General features: G+C 33.7%; 1 protein-coding gene across 1 annotated transcript in view; it reads right to left on the reverse strand.

Moving 5' to 3' along the window:
• Nucleotides 1-950: 950 nt before the first annotated feature.
• TRPA1 (transient receptor potential cation channel subfamily A member 1) overlaps nt 951-18,495 on the reverse strand; it is a 31,594-nt gene continuing 14,049 nt past the window's right edge. The window contains exons 10-27 of the mRNA XM_058812718.1: nt 17,941-18,041; nt 16,499-16,668; nt 16,234-16,398; nt 15,483-15,597; nt 14,093-14,259; nt 13,144-13,237; nt 12,144-12,203; nt 11,127-11,225; nt 10,260-10,330; nt 9,692-9,839; nt 9,000-9,089; nt 8,596-8,765; nt 6,391-6,520; nt 6,082-6,264; nt 5,083-5,151; nt 4,347-4,457; nt 3,788-3,885; nt 951-2,011 (exon numbers count right to left, since the gene is read on the reverse strand). Of these exons, the coding sequence (XP_058668701.1) occupies nt 1,780-2,011; nt 3,788-3,885; nt 4,347-4,457; nt 5,083-5,151; nt 6,082-6,264; nt 6,391-6,520; nt 8,596-8,765; nt 9,000-9,089; nt 9,692-9,839; nt 10,260-10,330; nt 11,127-11,225; nt 12,144-12,203; nt 13,144-13,237; nt 14,093-14,259; nt 15,483-15,597; nt 16,234-16,398; nt 16,499-16,668; nt 17,941-18,041 (2,273 nt within the window). The 3' untranslated portion in view covers nt 951-1,779. The remainder of the gene's footprint in view (nt 2,012-3,787; nt 3,886-4,346; nt 4,458-5,082; nt 5,152-6,081; nt 6,265-6,390; nt 6,521-8,595; nt 8,766-8,999; nt 9,090-9,691; nt 9,840-10,259; nt 10,331-11,126; nt 11,226-12,143; nt 12,204-13,143; nt 13,238-14,092; nt 14,260-15,482; nt 15,598-16,233; nt 16,399-16,498; nt 16,669-17,940; nt 18,042-18,495) is intronic.

An 18,495-nucleotide genomic window follows, 5' to 3' on the forward strand; every position in this document is an offset into this window, starting at 1 on the left:
CTGCATCATTAATTCAATGTTGTAATATTTGCTAATTATACAATAACTAATTTCTGTCTATATAAAATTGGAAAGGAAAACTTTTCTCAAATTGTGAACACTCAGGAAAGCTGAGAGGCAGCTGTATATAAAGGTCTCAGAGTTCTGTTTAAAGAGGCTTGAAGGGCTTAGACTTTAAAACTATGAGTGCTGACTACTTTTTTCCTGCTACTGTTTTTCACTCAAAACAATGCATTTAGGTCCCATTTACTTACCCAAAAATGCTATCACTCACTGCCATCTAGTGTTAATGGCACAGACTGCCAGGAATTTAAAATTGCTCTTATTACATTTTTCAAGTTTGGCCCTATCCTGAGAACCTGGCCATTTTTTTTTACTGACAGAGGGAGCTGCAGATGCACAGCAGTGCAGAAAACCTGAACAGTTTATTCACAGGAACAGATCTGACTTTAGGAGCCACCACAATTTCAGAGACTATAGTTACATTTTTACTTTTTCCGCTCTGACTCTGCTTACATGTTCTCTTCCTGTTTCACTGTGTCACACCAGGCTTGCCCTGGAGCAGAGCTGCTCCTCCAGCAGCCTCCTCCTTTCTCTGTTTTACCTGGCAAGGATTTACAGTCTCAAAGCTGGGATAGAGCAGTTGGATGAGAAAGAATTTTGCCTACTGAACATCTGTGGCAATTTTAAGGCACAAGTCACATTAATTTACAGTGCAGCTTCCAGTGTTTTCTGAAGACTGAACAAGTTCTGTACAGTGTGAATTACCTCCTAATGACTACCTTTTAAATAAATAGGAATCATAATTGGTGTTTATGAGAAGAATTATGTATAAGAATAATGTATACTAAGTTCTTAAAGAAAATTTCTGAATTCAAAAGCAGACCACAGAGCCTTACCACCATGCATAGTCATAATTAGTTTATTAGCACTGGTTTTGAAACAAATATATTCAGGTACTCAAACACATTTTATTTAATGTTTACTAAATTTAATATATTACCATATATTACATAATGCACTGAATATTCAGTAAATGAATAATGAAACCAAAGTGCAGATAAAAGTAGCAAGATCAGTTTTAGGTTATCAGGAAGGGCAAAATCACATTAGCAGTATAAGGACAGCAAGTTGTAAATGACTAATATTAAACATGTCATTCTACCACTGCTACAGGCATGCTAGTACAAATGATCCTGCTGTGAACTGCTTCCACTATCTAGAAAAGAAAGTAGTTCTTCCCTTACATTACAACTTCATGATCCTTGATTTCCTACCTTTCAGGCCTGATCCTGCAGTCCCTACTCAGCAAAACTTCCAATGCACTCTGTCAGATTAGTTTTGTACTTTTTATTAAAGCTACACAAAGCCCATTGGCTCTCTCCAAACACCTGAATAATAAATGACTAGAATCTAATTTCTAAAAATTTAGAAATTCTAAAAATATTTGTAACAGAAAACAATGTAATTACATACAGACCTAAGTGTACTAGGGCCAAACCCAGGAACAGATCTAGACAGAAGCCAGGACAGCAAGGCTGGCCTCTGTGGAGTTAGGCACTTTCCTGATTAGCCAGTCACTTTTAGGATCACAGTTTTGGACATAGACATCTCCAGTCTCTTTAAATACTGTTTTGAGCACCTGCATCCTGGTTTTGGATCTGGCCTTTTTTTATACTCGAGTACATGATGTATCACATTAACATTATGCAAAGACAATAAGAGAAGTGACCCTAAAGTAGAACAAAATGATAATACAACATGATATCATAGCCAAGTCTAGAAGAAGGTATTGTTCTTTTCTGTGCTTGGGTTAGGCACATTTGTTTTAACAGCTTTTAACACTGTATCCCATTTACTATTCTTGTGCTCTAACTGCCTTTTCCTAAACTTGTGCTGAAATAAATCATTGCTGTCTTCATCCTCAGCCTCTGATACTATCTCCATTTTTTGGATAATCAGTTTAATGAGGTCATGTTGCTTTTCCAACAATGTTGATATATCTTTGAGCCTAAAAAGCAAACAAACAAACAAATACACATCAGACTTTGTCATTTGATTTCAAAGGACATCTAAGTCATTAAAATTACAGATGCAAAAATTGACAGTACTTCACCCTTCTGACAGTACTTAACTAAACCCTTCTGCTAACAAGGACTATTATTTACAATACATTTAATTCTTTAAGCTGAAGTTCTTCTCCATGTTACAGGAAATAGGATAAAAGAACAAATCTGTGGTTCTTGTGAAAAATAACTTAATATATAATTAAGCAACTTCACTCTTAAAATAAAGTTGTTGACTGCTCTATCAAAAGTTTTTCCTATTAACCTATTTCCGTAAGAAAAAGGCCAGCAACCAAAAACATTTAGTGAAATTCACATTCACTTTTACAGCATATGAGAAATACTGATGAGGCACTCACTGATCTTTTTCAAAGTGCTATCCAAAGTGCAATTGATGCAATTAAGTAGTTAAACTAAGTTAGCATCACACATACAGAACACAGTATCTGTTATCTTTAAGGAAACAGGGAAATAAATGGAAATTGTGACTATAAGCTGTCTTTACAGAACTACCAAAGAGGCATTTGAAAATCTACTTTTCTGAATGTCTACACTCACAAAATTACAACAAGAAAAGATGTGACTGAAAAGTTGCTTTTGCAGAACAGTTGAGGGGCTTTAGATGTAGTTACGTTTTTTGTTGTTTTGTTGGTTTTTTTAACAAGAAATGGTAATACATCTTGAGATATGTGAGAATCACAAGTAAGAAAATGCAAAGCAAAAGAAAACCCTGCCCCATACCGAAATCCAAAAATACATACACCCAGCACTGACACTAGCTCCAGTAGTAACTGAACTCAGTTTTGAACTCTGGTAAAAACACACTGGCAACGTAGTAAGAGTTTTCAGCCAATATTTTCAGAGAAATAAATATGACTTTCCATAATGATTAGGTCACAAGTTATTCTATTGCTAATAATTTTATAAAATTATAGTTTTCTTCCTTCTCTGTAGGAAAAAAAAATCCCAACCAAGGAAGAGTCTGTTTTATGCTGTTTTATATTATAATGATGTAGTATGCAGTTTAAGAAAGACTCGCTAAAGTCCACGATTTGCCTATATCTGTAGGGTGTAGTCTCACATGCTTCAACTCTTGCTGAGTCTTTCATGCAAAAAAAAAATGCAATCTGAATCTGTGCAGGTGGACAAAAATTTGGTAGATTAAAAAAAAAAAGGGAAAGGAAAAAATTGAGAGAAAACAAGTGCAGGGAAAAGTGAGACTGAGTGAGAAACAATGTGTTTTTCTAGCTGTACATTCAGAGTAAGCTTTTCTGAAACCATTCTTATGGATATGTTGGTATGACAAGTAAATCAAGAAAGTACAAAGAATTCCTCCCAAGGCTGTGGGAAACATGCTTTGTTTAAGAGAGAATCAACACCAATCAAACTTTGGGGAAACAATCTGAATCTGATTTACCCAGTGGAAAGTCAGTAACAGATTGTATATACTTGCAAACCAACTGGAATTACATCACTTGGGAGTTCTGAATAACCCTTGCAAACCTCCATTTGCAACTCTCTAAAATGAAAATCCATTTTCTCCATTACTTCAGATTACTTTAATGCGCAACAAGCTGTGCTGGTTTGGGCTGGGGACACAGAATTTTAAGAATTTTACTTTTTAGATACAGTATGGAGCTTTAAAATACCTTTAAAAATAGGAGTATATTTGTAATATTGGTTCTACTTATTTTTAAAACTCTAAAATACCACAAAAATACCTGTATTTCTGCTTCAGAACTTCCAATTCTAGTGTAGTATCAGGGCTCTGTGCATATGTGGTAGAATCCTCACACCCAAAGCAATATTGGAACACACTCTAAACAAAACATGGAACCAAACTTAAATAGATCCTGTAGTCTGACAACAGAATAAATATGTGAACAGATTAAATATGTGAACATTGTTCACACAGTGTAAACATTGAAAAGATTTTCTGTTATGATGTTATTTGCTTATATATTCAAATGCTTGTTTTATAAGAAAATTCAGTCTATCAACAACAAATAAAAGAAGAAAAGCCAAAAGGGAGTAATTCTACTTTTTATCTGAACATCTTTTGTACCTTGACTTACTTAATAAAGTTACCGTGCACTGAGTACTCAAACACTAATTTTATCTGAATACAGCTGCACTCAAACAGATTTATCATTTTCACTGACCTTAGTCAAGGTCTAACCACAATTCCCTTGATGTCAGTTAATAACACAATGTCCTTAGCAATGTGTGTACACCTCCCTTTTTAGTAAGAATCCTTCTATCTAATATTCACCATCTTACCATAAATCCACAGTATCTGGGCCTGTTGGGATATACAGTGATTGATTCCTGGTCCACCCGACTTAAGAACCAAAATGGCAGCTTCTTCTCTAAGTTGGTATGAAGATTAACCTAAATGAGGTTTTGCATTTAGAATGAGATATGTTATCTTACGATAAATACACATTATTAGTGAAAATAACCATCATATAATAGCCATTATATCCAATTCACTAGTACTACCCCACACTGCAAACAGTGGTTTAATATCTGAATAGTCCAGCCCAGACACTAAAAGTACATTGTCATGACCAGTATTGAGTATCTTGACAGAATTAATTTCTCCACATAGATGTGCACTCTAATGAGAATTTAGTCCAGCAGAATGAATTTGGTATCCTTTTGATTTTTGTGTACCTTCTTTCCACTGCATAGACTCTCTACTAGAAGAAAACTGCAATTTCAGGCTTTGCAGTGACTGATTCTGAGATTCTGGTTTTGGAAAAACTCAGAATTTCTTGAACTGATGGTTGAAAAATTTCTTAAAAATTCATTTACTTGTACATTTCCTTGGCAATGACTTGTATGAGTGAAAATGAGATTCAGAATAAGATGCCATGTTCAAACTTGCCAAATCTGCTTTACGGATAACCAACAATAGTTAGGAATATGATGACAAGCCAACTAATTATCTAAAAGGTGTTCTAGCAATGATATGTACTTCCAACATTTGATGATTTTATGGTCTGTTACTCACCTGCATTGCAATCCTTTTGAGTGCAGCATATTTTTGTACTTCAGCAATATCACCAACAGCCAAACCAATCTAGAAAAAAGAGAAATCATTCATTATCTACTTTTTCATAGTCTGTGATTTCAATTGTATTTCTCTTTCACACTTAAAGAAGAAAATATTCTAGAATTAAATTACTTTTTCACTTGAATTTGGAAATGTTTTTTGTATATTTGTAATATGTATCAATAAATGTAGAGAGTGTTTTCACTGACAAAACTCTGTTGGTAAGGCACTGAAGTGCTACTTTTGCCAAGAATAACATCCCATCTTTTACATTCTTCATTACTGCTGGAATGTTAAGAAACCAGTTGATCTCTTGATTAAGTAGAATCATGGCTGCAATAAACAAGTTTAAAAAACACGAGGTTTTTGACTTTTATTGCCCAGCTCAAGTGAAAATGTGATTTCCTAAATAAAAGTTATATTCAGTGGATCATGGCTGAAGATATTTTACGTATTTTCCCCCCTTTCCACCATTATTGTGTTTTCTGATTCTTAACTTTCAGATCAGGTTTGTTAGTTAGTTCTTTCACTACTTCTGATTGCTGTTTGGTACGCAGTGAATATTTGAATTTGGGCTTTTTGGGCTTTATTTTTTTAATTTAAATTATTTTTAGTGTTAGGTTATGACACAACAAGGGATTGAACAAAAATCATTGTTCCTCAATTTTCCTTATCAAGACCTCAGAATAATACATTGCAGCTCCAATTCAAATTCCATCAAAGTTATTACCTAAACATATAAAAATACTCCTGTGGAAGTGAGGTGTAGGAAAATACTGATAGCAGTACACTGGATGGAAAACAAGTGCAGAGAACAAGGACATTTTAATATGTTACTGAAAATATTTGTTAAATAATGAATGGCTGTCACTTACTGAAGTAATTCTATACACTAGAACTCTATATACATATTCGTGTTTAACCAACTTTGTATATTAATAAATAGCTTACACTTACTAGTAAGTTCATAAGAAGGATTGGAATAAGCAAGGTAAATATAATGAGAACTGTGTAACTCAGGAATGGATATGGCAATTCACTGCTTAGTAAAGGATCCAGGAATGCATCATGGTAATTAATGTCTCCCAGCATCATTGCAAATGTCTTCATTACAGAAAGCAGAGGTGTGCTGTATGTTTGCTGCAAAAAGAAACATCAAAATAAAGATAAAACCCAACTGATGGAATTTGTAAATAAAGTCTTGAGATGCTTTAGTCAAAGATAATATTTATAATGATAAAAACTTAACTAGAGTATTGAACTAACCTGTGAACCCAAAAGGACAAAGAAACTCAGCCCAAAGGCCAGTATCAGGAAAAAGAAAACCACAGCAATCCGAATCAAAGTCCTCAAAATTTCCCAGAACATCACAACATAGATTCCATAGTTCTCAAATCTAGGCAATAAGTAAACAAAAAAGATAGAGAATCAGTCATAGAATAAGACTTCTAAGACAATCCACTCCAACTATTAATCTAGCACAACTATTAATCTAGCACAGCCAAGTCTACCCTTAAAGCATTAAATACTGAAGTCTGAGTCCCTTTCAGTTATTTCTGTAAGGCAGTATGTAACACTGATTTTCATCTGTGGAAAGGGACACTGCCTCTCTGAGAGATTCTGTGATGGCAACAAACCTGCTCTACTTTCACATCCAAAAGAGTGCAAGTGATCCTACACACAGCAACTCCATACTGCATAGTTTTATATTTTAATGCACAAGAACAGTTTTCAACATCGTATTTTTCATGGATAACATTTATTCCCTCCATAGGCACAGGCAGTACAGTATTGTACCACTGCTACATGCAGAATAAAAAACAATAGCAAACTATCCAAATTTTTTCTGCTTCTCAAAGCAAAGCAGCAACCAAAATAAAGGACAACTGGCACCATAATCCATGTAGCAGCTACATGCCTGATTTAAAAGACTTCACTTTTTACAAGAAGTGAAAGAAATGATATAATGTAGTTTTAATGTAATACAAACACTAGAAAACAAACAAACAAACAAAAAGAAACACACTGTTCAGGAAGATAAGGAGAATAGCATAATTTTAAGACACCTGTGTTTCCAACAACAATCTGTTGTTGGCAAGCCTCTCCTATTCTTGGTTGACACAAAAACTAAATATGGAAACAGGAATTACCATAAAGCACATTAATTTTTGTTTCAAACCTGAACTTGTGAATTTATGTCCCCTCTCATATCCAGGGACCAAGAGATTTTTTAAGCTCACAGGAGCAACTGTGAAAATCCCTGTGGGTATCTTTCACTCTGAAACATTATGTGCAAGACTGAAAAGGTCAAGCTGGAAATAAAGCAAACCCAATCTTCCCTTACATATTAGGCATTTACTAGGCAAAATTCAGCTGAAGTCAATGGACTCACATATTGCTTTGGGAAAAGAGCCTGAATGAGTTAGAAAAATCATGTGTAGAGTTCTACTGCAACACACTTGAAATAACAGTCAGGCCAGGAAGGCATTTCATCCATCAGCAGAAGAAAGGTTGTGCAATCACCTGTTTACTTTGGAGCAGACAGGACACACCCATTCTTGGTCACCTGAGGCCAGACATGGGGGTGGGGGGTTAAGGAAAAGGTTTGCAGTAGAGGCAAGACCATAAAGGTCCTCTCTTTTGACATTAACTCTGCTTACAAACCGTGTCCTTAAACATCCCTACTGCAGTAAAACAGCCCTGAAATTAATCAGCAAATGTTGTGTTTGTCTGTCTGCAAGACTTTGTGGCGGTGATTAGTGCATGTATACAACAAGAATTGGAAGAACATCTATGCAGTGTTACCACATTCAGTCCTGCTCAGACACAAATGTGTTTAATTTGTCTCAAGCACTACACCCACAATATTTTTTTCCTCCAGCCAGCTCTCCTGCGGTTCATAACTCTTGGAAACTATTGTGCCAGTGACATGATTTAAGATAATTAAGGGCAATAAACAGACATGATGTCAACTCAAGAAATTTACAATTCCATCAATTGCAATTCTTTTACAGGACACTACAGCATAAAGTCAGACATGCCATTTAATATGGGAAATGATAAAGGAATTTACCTTCTCCCAGGTATTACTCATAAAACCTGACTTCCTTATGCCATTCATAATTCATATCCTTCTGGGTTTTATTAAAGTCAAAGTTTATATAGTGTAGTGAAAGATGATTTAAAAAAGATAAAATTCAGCATGGCTGTGCTTAATTAATATTAAAATAAATATTGTTATTTCTATAGTTGCTATAACATATGTTGTGATGCTCTAAATGAAAAACACTGAAAATTACAGCTCATCAGAGATAAAAAATTCCTATGGTCCTAATCTGGAAACTTGTATAGTTTGAAAAAAAATAAAAATAAAAAATGGGACTCTCAAACTTGATCTTTCACAATTTAGAGTATGTAAAATATCTGAAAATATTAAAATATTTTATTGTAAAGCCTGTAAAATTTTTTTACCGTTGAAGATAAAGCAAGAAGTTCATCCAAGACAAGTACACAGCAATTGCTCCACATTCCCACTGCAAATGAGCTGGTGTATTAATAAATAAAGAAGATACAAAAATTATGCTTGTAGTATAAATGGTCCAGTCCAGTAGATTGGAGTAATCCAACAAATATTTCAATTTCTAGGATTTAAGAGAGAAAGGTTAATATTTATCAGTCATCCATCATTAAAACACTGAGTTCAATACACTATTTAAATTCACCATTCAAAATCAGTTTTAATCATTATATATATAAATTAAAAAGTATAAATTGACATTTGACTTCTAATCAGGAAAAAAACAGATAATTTCAATATCATACAAACTGCCATGCACATAAATTGTCTGATTAATCTTATTTCTCTCTGTACTAACCTGCTGAATCAGCTGAAATATTTCTTTGCAAATGCCCAGTAAACTCATAATTAAAACTAAACACATACACACTCTTGTGAAGTATGAGTCCTGCAACAAAATCAGAGCACAAAAGAAATTAGAAATTATTAAAGGAATGTTAATTTGATCTCTACCTATTATATATACATTATATTGCCTGTTAGCTTGTATCATATACTTATTACTATCTATATTCTGTTTAATTAATATTTATTGTGAAATCCATGTTCTGGGTTGAGCCGTATATGTGATCTCATGATTTTTTCATTGATCAGGATATCTTCATGAACCTTTGATATCCCTTGAGTTTATTTTATTTCATTTTTCTACTAGCATATCTTTTCTGAGTTCCTGTTTGAGTTTCATTCTTTTTCTCTCATGTGAATCTTTTTTCTTCAATATTAAATAAATAATATTCACTTCAGGGAAAAAACTGAAGTAACCATGTACTAAATATAAATTTCTCAGAAAAAAATAAGAAATGGGAACTGAAAATTATCTAAACTGAAAATTATCTATCAGCAGAGGTTGCTGCTGAATGTTTAGAAATATATACTTCAATTTTATTCCATAGAGTTGCTAGATCATAAATTAATCTAGACATTATTTAAGTAATCATACCTTTTTGGTGTAAAAATCTTAAACAGATTGTAACTATTAATAAAAAGTACCTCATATTCTAATGGTCTTGCTTCATAGAGCTCTGTTCCATTCAGAGGTCTTCCTGGTTGTATGTGAGTGACCAGAAGAGTCAGTGGGATGAGACCAAGAGAATATATGCCTAAATTCATTAAATGTGCTCGAAACCCATAGGCCATCCTTGAAAGTGAAAATGTTAAAGTTACAACACTTTTCAAATTTAGAAGAGCATGCATTCAAATTTAACATTCAATAATGTCTTCAAGACAAGGGAATAAGCATTTCTTAAAATGTCCCTTTGTGATGAATATGTTCATCACTTATGTGGACAAAAGTGTATTTGCCACTCTGAAAAACCATTCCTTTCACTTTTACTTGGCAACCTAATTATATATTTTATAAAAAAGAGGAAACAAAGATAATAGCTGCCTTTGTTGTAAACATCAAAAAATCTTTACTAAATACTAAGTTGTATTTTATGGAAAAGACATTTCTCAGTCAGCTCTATAAACATGCACATTTTAATAAACAACTTTCAGGCAAAATAGTCTTTATCTTGACATGCAGTATTATATTTTATATCCACTGAAATAGACCAACCATTTCATAAGCAAATATTCTTTACACACAGGATGACTGAGTAGCTCCATGCGATTGTGGCGCACCATGGCCTGCAAAATACAAATACAGGAGGGTCAAACTTAATTCATCCAGGCAAGCAAAGTGTTTCAAAAAAAACTGGGTAGGCCACCTTTTTAACCTGATTATTAGCCTAATGAAAAGTAAAATATGTGTAAGATATTGCAAAGTTCTTTTGATTAAGCACCTGGCCCAAACCCATCACTGTCTTGCCCTCTCTGCCTGCTAAGGCCTTCAGTTTCTCTGCTGAGACTCTGTTAGTCTATTTCAAGCTTCAAAAATTATACAGACTATTTTCAACTACACCTGTGAGACCAAGTTTTACATTCAATGAGAAAAATATTTATTTATTTATTTATTATTAGACAGTATAACAATGAATTGCCAACAGGAATCCCAAAAAGCAAACATATTAAGCCAGAAAGTTTGTTATATAGACATTTTCTGACAAAGAATGAGAGAACAGATTGCAATGCTACAAAACTAGCAAATTTGTTTCATATTATAAATATTTTGCAATTACCATATGAAACAAATCAGTTTGTCAGGTTTTTTAGCGCCTTACATTCCAGTGCATGGTCACTGGAATGACTGGAGTGTGGTTTTCTTTGATGTACTACCTGCACGTACAGCACAATATCTTGAGCATTCATAGCTTTATCTAGATCTAAAAGAAATTTTATTTATTACTCAGAACTTTGGCCCATACTTAATTTCAATATCCCTTCAATATACAAAGTTATGGGCTTTGGAGAAGAAATATTATGATGAAAAATTTCATTTTATCTAAACCAAGACAGCAGGCAATGATGTCAAAGTAAAACTTACATTTAAAGTGGTAAGTGGTTCATAGAAAATATCTTCACCATCCTTTACTTTCTTGTTAAGTGTTAAGGGACACTGAAGATATCTGAAGTTGTATTCAATCTATATAATACACCAGAAGTTAAATACAATGCAAATTATTATCTCAGTCTTAGATGATGTTCTTAATACAAAAAAGTCTATCTTTTAGAGAGCATATTGTGTCAAGGTAGTCAGAATCAAGATGTATATTCACTGTTAGCTGAACACATGTCATCAAGATACACATCTGTGACTGCCAGGTGTTTAAATGAACAGCCATTTTGAATTTTAAAAAAAAGTCTACATTTCTTGCTAAAATGTTACAATTAAGAAAGGTCATTTTCATAACCGTGATTTTTTAATGCCAACTTTAAAGAAAAGCTTGTCTTTAAAAGTTGTATGGCTTTGATAATACAATATAAAGAAAATGCACAGTAGCAAAATATTTGCAAGTTTTCTGTTAATGATGTGGATAGAATCCAATATAATCACTGATGAGGTGGTTTTCAATATGGTTTCAAAGGTAACATAACTGGAGAACATTCATGTCTCCCTAGCATTAAAAGCAATCTACTGCTTGAGATTTTCAACAAGAATTTACAAAACAAAGAAACATGTTGAACTCAAAAGTATTGATGACATATGCACTACTAATTATAAGCACACTTTCAATATTCATAAATAGATATTACATGTCTTCTCTCACTGCTATTTTGAAATACCCATAACCTCTGATACCCAGCTTGATTGCAAAAATTGCCACAGCAAAGATACAGTTTATGGATTGTAGAACTTTAATGTCACACTTATTAAAATATGTAAGCATGAAGATTACAGAAACTGAACTTCAAACTATTGACAGTCCAAAGGATAAAATCTGTCTCCTGTGTTCTGTGCAAAGATCTGAGATTCATCTACAACAGTACCTTATATATATGAGCTTGACATGTACATTAAAATACATGTTTTGTACTTTCCCAGACTTTTTCATCTACTTACATAGAAGTCTCGACTTGTCTTTTCCTCTGAAGACTCAATTATGCAGTTGTCCAACACCAGCTTTGCAGATGAACAGAAAAGTGAATTAAGGTGATATAGACAATGTTCAACAAAAAGAATATGTTTAGACCAGAAGAAAATGACTGTCAAATACAATGATCAGCTAACAGAAGTGATGACAGTCAGTTTTTATGATGTAGGTTTTGAAGACATAAAATTCTAGAGTTTTCCTGTAGGAGTTAAATGTAAATGCAGTTTACAAGGCTACATGCCAGTTTACCAGTATGAAGTGTGAATAGTTTATGAATACCTATGTAGTAATTACCTATCCTCTGAACAGAGAGAGACACAGTTCTCCCAAGATTTTAGAAGCTGTGGGAAACTTAGAGGAAAGAATTCAAACAGCTATTATCTCTCTTTCTGTAACCATTGTTTATAGATTTAGTTCTCCGGAGTGTGCTACTTATAGCTCACCAGTAGTGTGAGAGAAGATTCCTAAAAGCCAGTCAGGTCTTAGGTCCACCATTGTTTCTATGAGAACTACAGATTTTTAATAATAAAGTGCCTTTTCATGCCTTCTGATGACAGAGTCTCTATAACACCTTTGCCTGTCCCCAGTACCCCCTCAGTGATATATGTGCGTACCACTTGCTATTTTATTTAAAAATCATTTCTGCTGTGTCATTTAGCAGTTAGCTAAGAGAGTGAAAATATCTCAGATGATTTTGAACCCAATTCACTTATGACTCTCATTCCATCTATACATAATTTTTATGTTACTTTTATAACTCCATTGGTCTCAGGAAGCTAGGAACTTTTCTAATACAGAACTTAAACTGGACAAACTGAGACTATCACTAAAATACTATTAAATAATTTTGTGAACTTCTTTCTATTTTATAATAATACGTATTAGAGAGCACAGCAAACAGAAGAATGAATGCAGAACAACAAAGGTTATTTTGTGAAGTTGTTTCTTTAACATGTGCAGAAAACTTACTTTAAATGAATCAGGAAGATACTCAACCATTTCCAGCAAAGGACACTTATTGGCACTGGAAGAGTGAGAGAAAGTCACAACAGCTTCTTCCCATCTGCAAAAAATTATTTCAGATAATAGAAAATTAAGTAATTAAAGCTGCTCTAAATTAACTACTTTTAGATTATTTGAGTTTCATTTAAGATATTAAAAAGCATAATATATAATGTGCTAATTTTATGCACTATTAAATGGAAACTAAGCTGTTTGGGGAGCAGCTGAGTAATATTCTGGACACTTTTGTAAGAATGATTCATGTTAAATTCTGTTATCAATTAAACAGAAATGTTTCAACTATGCTAAGGCCTCCTAAAAAATATGAAACTGGAACGAACTTTGGAATCTTGGGTTACAAAATTACGCAAATAACAATAAATACAGTGAAACCCTGTCAGTATTCCTGTAACTCTTACCAAAAGATGTCATCATTAGGCAATAGTGCATTGCTTTATTCCAAAAGTGGGGCTTCACTATGCCTTAACCTAAAATTTTCTAAACTGCAGTTGAAATGCTACAATTAAAAATATTTGCAACATTAAAAAGCATGATTTTAAATGAAATCTCTTGAATTATTTCAGTTGTATTCACATTTTGATTAAAATTTTATAGGCATTAAAGCATTATGTGGAAGGTCAAAATTATTTCTGATGGCTTCTACATGTTTTTTACACACAGAATCCAAATACTCAATGTAATATGAAAAACAACTTGCCATATGTCTCATGTCAATTACAATTATGCCATTTTTTATTTGAGCTCATTAGAATAGAACATAACCTCTTGAATTGTAAACTAAGTACTCAGTTTTTCTTATTAAACAACAGATTTTCAGAACTTAAATCTCATTTAAGAAAACCAAAACAAAACACATGGGCAAACAAATTGAAGAAGCGTCTTCTCTATACTTTACCTTTTGTGCAAAATGACAGCAGACACCACATCTTTTCTCCTATTGTGTATTGCTTCATGGAAAAAAGAAGCCACTGCTTTGTTGAACAGAATTTTTGCACCATAGTCAAGAAGTAACCTCACTGCTTTTGCATGTCCTTCTCGTGCAGCCAAGTGCAAAGCTGTGTTCTGTGCAGACAAGCAGTACATGAGTAATTTAAAAAAGAGTACATTTCAGTGCTTTCCCACATTGAAAAGCCACATGCTTTTCTCAGCTGCAAGTCTCGAATGCTTTCACTAGCAACACAAAACATTAGAATATTGTCAGATTCTAACAGAGATCACAGACATGATCTTTATGCCTACAGCTACACTAGGGCAAAATCTGAAGAGGAAATTCACTATAGGTAACATCATTAATATCTTTTAGTTTTGTAATTAATGAACTTCAAGTCACAAAGAGGTAAAAATCATGGCATCTACAGACACAGAACACCTTATTTGATAATCAACAAGAGAAGCATCCAATTATATGCAGATGTGCTCATACAAAAAAAAAATCTGCAAGAAAATCTGAGAGTGAAATTTTCTAAGTGGAATATTTATTTTTTCTTTAAATTTTAAGTAAAGGAAAAGTGGTTTAGGAATCAAGAAAAAGTAAAGGAATCAGGGGTTTAGGAATCAAGATACACTAAAACTGACATTTGAGAGTCTTCTGAGCACAGAATCTGCACACAGATTTTTCCGATTGAAATTAAGGCTTCTCATAAATTTAAACTGAAGATTTGTTTCTAATCTAGTACTTTAAATGTTTTCAACACCAGTTCTCAAGAGAAATTAGCAACAGCTTCTGTGTTGAGAATTAAACAATTCTTTAAAATGATCACCCTATACTCCTGATAGGACAGGTTCATACAAGAGGCTTCCATCCTTGAAAGGGATTCTGTTTTGACCTAAAACACACTACATCTGTCCAAACTCCAGAGCAAGACAGGTGCTGTTTTTGTTGGACATCACTGTGCAGTAGATTTCAAACAACATGCTAATGAGCTATAGTTGATACCAGATTTTTTTCACATCTGTGTAAATTCTTTAAATTTGCATTAGCAGTGTTTGTACTACATTGCTAAAATATTCTTGCATTGTATAGGGGGCAAGAGGAACATGTCTAATACATTCAGTGATTCATGTTTTCTATTAGAATATTTGAATCTATTTTATCTCCTGCTTAAAAGAACTGGATAAAAATTTCAGCAATCATATATTTATCCAAGAAATCTTTAATCACTGAGTCTGCCACAGGAAATAAAATATTACACATGTAATGCACAGTGGAAAACTACCAATAGCCTAGCCCTGACATTTCTTCTAGAAGTAAGAGCAGACAAGAAACAAATAATGTTAACACATACCCCTTCTTCATCCACTTTGTCAGTACACTTCACATTAGTATCCAAAATTATCTGCATTGTGCGAGTGTATCCTCCGAAGGCAGCATGGTGCAGGGCTGTCCAGCCTTTATAATCACTTACATGCAATAGTATAAAATTAGAAATTATAAATAAAAAAGCTTTTTATAAATTTGAAGTGAATATAAATGACTGCTGCTGTGACTCAGACCTCTTTTCTTTGGCATGACTGCTGCAGAGATGTCCATACATTTTGTCAAATATTATGTGATGATCAATGCACCACTCAGAAGCAGAAGGCTCAACTCAATAAGAGTACTTAGATCTCTCCCTTTTCATCTTTTTCTGAGATCTGAGGATCTTTGACCTGAAGGCAGAACTTACAGTGCAAGGCAGAATGCCTGTGAACTAAGAAACCCTTCTCAAGCCTGTGAGTGAAGTTGAAATGATTGTAACATTTCCAAACCATTTTTTTTTTCTCATGAAAATGTTCAATAATCTTCTCTCAGTTGGATTTAGAGAAACCTAGCATTAGAAGCCTTGGTTTTACAGCTAGCTATTCTCTGTTTTACAAGTATTTTATAACCATACTCTTACACCATATGTTTGTATTTGCATATATTAATATAACAATCATTTTAATATACTGCATTTATATTTGTATTGCATTAACTTCCCAGCAGATGAACATAAAACATAGGGGGATAGGGTTTTTTTTTTTTTTGGCTTAATGAATGAAAATCTGTATACTTACCAGAGGAAGAGAGCCCCTCTCTTCAGAAGAAACTGAACTACCTTCTCATGACCATTCTGGGCTGCCAAGTGAAGGGGAGTCATTCCCTTCTTATCACCTTCATTCAAAAGTCTTGTGTCTTTCATGTCTCGGATAAGTCGTTGACAAGTATTGATGCGCCCATAGCTTTGCAAGATGCACAGAAATTAATGCACAGAAATTAATGTCAGAGACACAGGGATGAAAGGCAAGGCATGGATTCCATGGCCTGCACTGTGCTACTCACCTGGCAGCAAAGTGTAAGGGTGACTTCTTGTCCCTGCTCTTGGAGTAGATGGAAACGTTGAGGCTGAGTAAATTATTTACAGAGAGGGCCACGCCTTGTCTGCATGCATAATGCAATGGAGTGCATCCTTCATTATCTTCATCCACTACAAGGTTTTTAATATGTTCCATCTGTTATCCCCCAAGAGAAACCCAAAAAAAGCACAGAATTACATGTATATCTCTTCTGCTCCATAGTTTCTAATAGTTTGCAACAACAGCATTAATACTCTAAAGCAGTATCTAAAAATAATAAATAAATTTAAAATAAAATTTAGGAACAAAGAGCACCCTTTTTATCTGCTGATTTGTGGGTCACCATTTTTTCAAACAACTACTCTTCAAAGGGCACAGGAGTTTATCATCCTGCATCCTCACTGCAAACCATTCACAGCACAATAAAGGTAATTCTTCTTTGCTGCCATTCCAATGCAATGCTCACTGCTGGCAGTAGAAGGCTTGTACCAAACCTAAAGGCAGTCTTACAGTCTGCATTCAGTAGCAAAACCTCTGACTGTCAAAACCCAGCAGTTCACTGTTTTACAGTGTTAATTTATTTCCCCTATTTCTTTTTCATATTCATTTCCCCATTTTCTTTGTCTAATGCTATCCTACAACCTTTGTTTAAGCAACTAAAAAACTCCTCCACCATCTTATCCACTTACTTCTCTGAATTATTGATATGATCAATAATCAGAAAGTAATGCTGAGGCTTATCATCACTGTTTTAAAACTGATCCACTACATCTGGGAGGTTAAATCCATTCTGAATAACAATCAAAGGTGTTCACAGATTTCAGCACATGTTGTAAGATGAGTTATATTTGATTCACATTTAAAAGGCTATTTCTGGAGCTCTGGAGGCCAGCAAATTTAATTTTTTCAGACAAGCTTGGGCTCTATCAATATGAGTGCTTCATTTCAACATAGCCAAATACAAATTTATGTTTGAAATATTTTAAAAAACCAAATCCAAGACTTCATTATGGTCCAGTCCACAGAAAGCTCCTGCAGAATATGCTGCAAACTATTTTTAAAGTTGTAGATCTTGAGTGATTAGGAGGATATCTCCTGGCTTTACTGCATGCAAGCTGGGAAAACAGAAGTGAAAAGTTCTATATTTTATTGCCTACCTCTTGAGCTATTCAATCCCCCAACAGCAAAATAATTTATGGGATTATGTTATTCCTTTGCCTGGCAATAAGAAAACTGTATTATTTGCTTTGAAATGTTTTCATGAGAGATATGTGATATGTACCTCTTCAAACCATTTTTTCTGACACTAGACTATTTAACAATTACCAAAAAATTTTACAAACATACCAAAATAAAATGGTAGCTGCTTTTTTCTTTACATTTTCCTAGAAAAAATAACAGAAAGACATAAACTGATGTTTACTGTACCTGCAGATATTTCTCATTCAGATGTTGTAGTCCTCCAGGCTGCAACACAGTCAAATGCAAGAAATTCCGACCAAGGTGATCTTTTAATGACACGTTTGCTCCTAAACAAATATGGAAATAAATACCAGCAACTTCAAAACTGCTGGTTCTTGGCACTACATAATGATGTTTAAGACAAAGGAACAAATGTTGAACTAATGTTTATTAATCTATAAAATTTTATAAAATAATTCTTATAAATCTATAAAATATTCTTTCAAGTCAACCTTCCAACATATAATTTTGTTTCTCAAAAAAATAATCTGTAATTAAACTAGATTTCAGCATTTTCTTGTGTGTATGCATTTTGTATTTACTCTAAGCAGCACTAAGTTTTATATGGGGCCCTTACATTCCAAGATGCTGATCACCCACAAATCAAGAGGAAATTTAAAGATGCAGTCACCTCTTCTAATCTTTAAAGCTGTAACCTTTTTTCAGTTTCAAAACTTACTTAAGTCTTTTAAAGAAAATCAGTTACACTATTAACAAGAGGAAATACAGTAATAATTATGA

The sequence above is a fragment of the Ammospiza caudacuta genome, chromosome 1 (genome assembly GCF_027887145.1).
Source record: "Ammospiza caudacuta isolate bAmmCau1 chromosome 1, bAmmCau1.pri, whole genome shotgun sequence".
Classification (NCBI taxonomy): Eukaryota; Metazoa; Chordata; class Aves; order Passeriformes; family Passerellidae; genus Ammospiza; species Ammospiza caudacuta.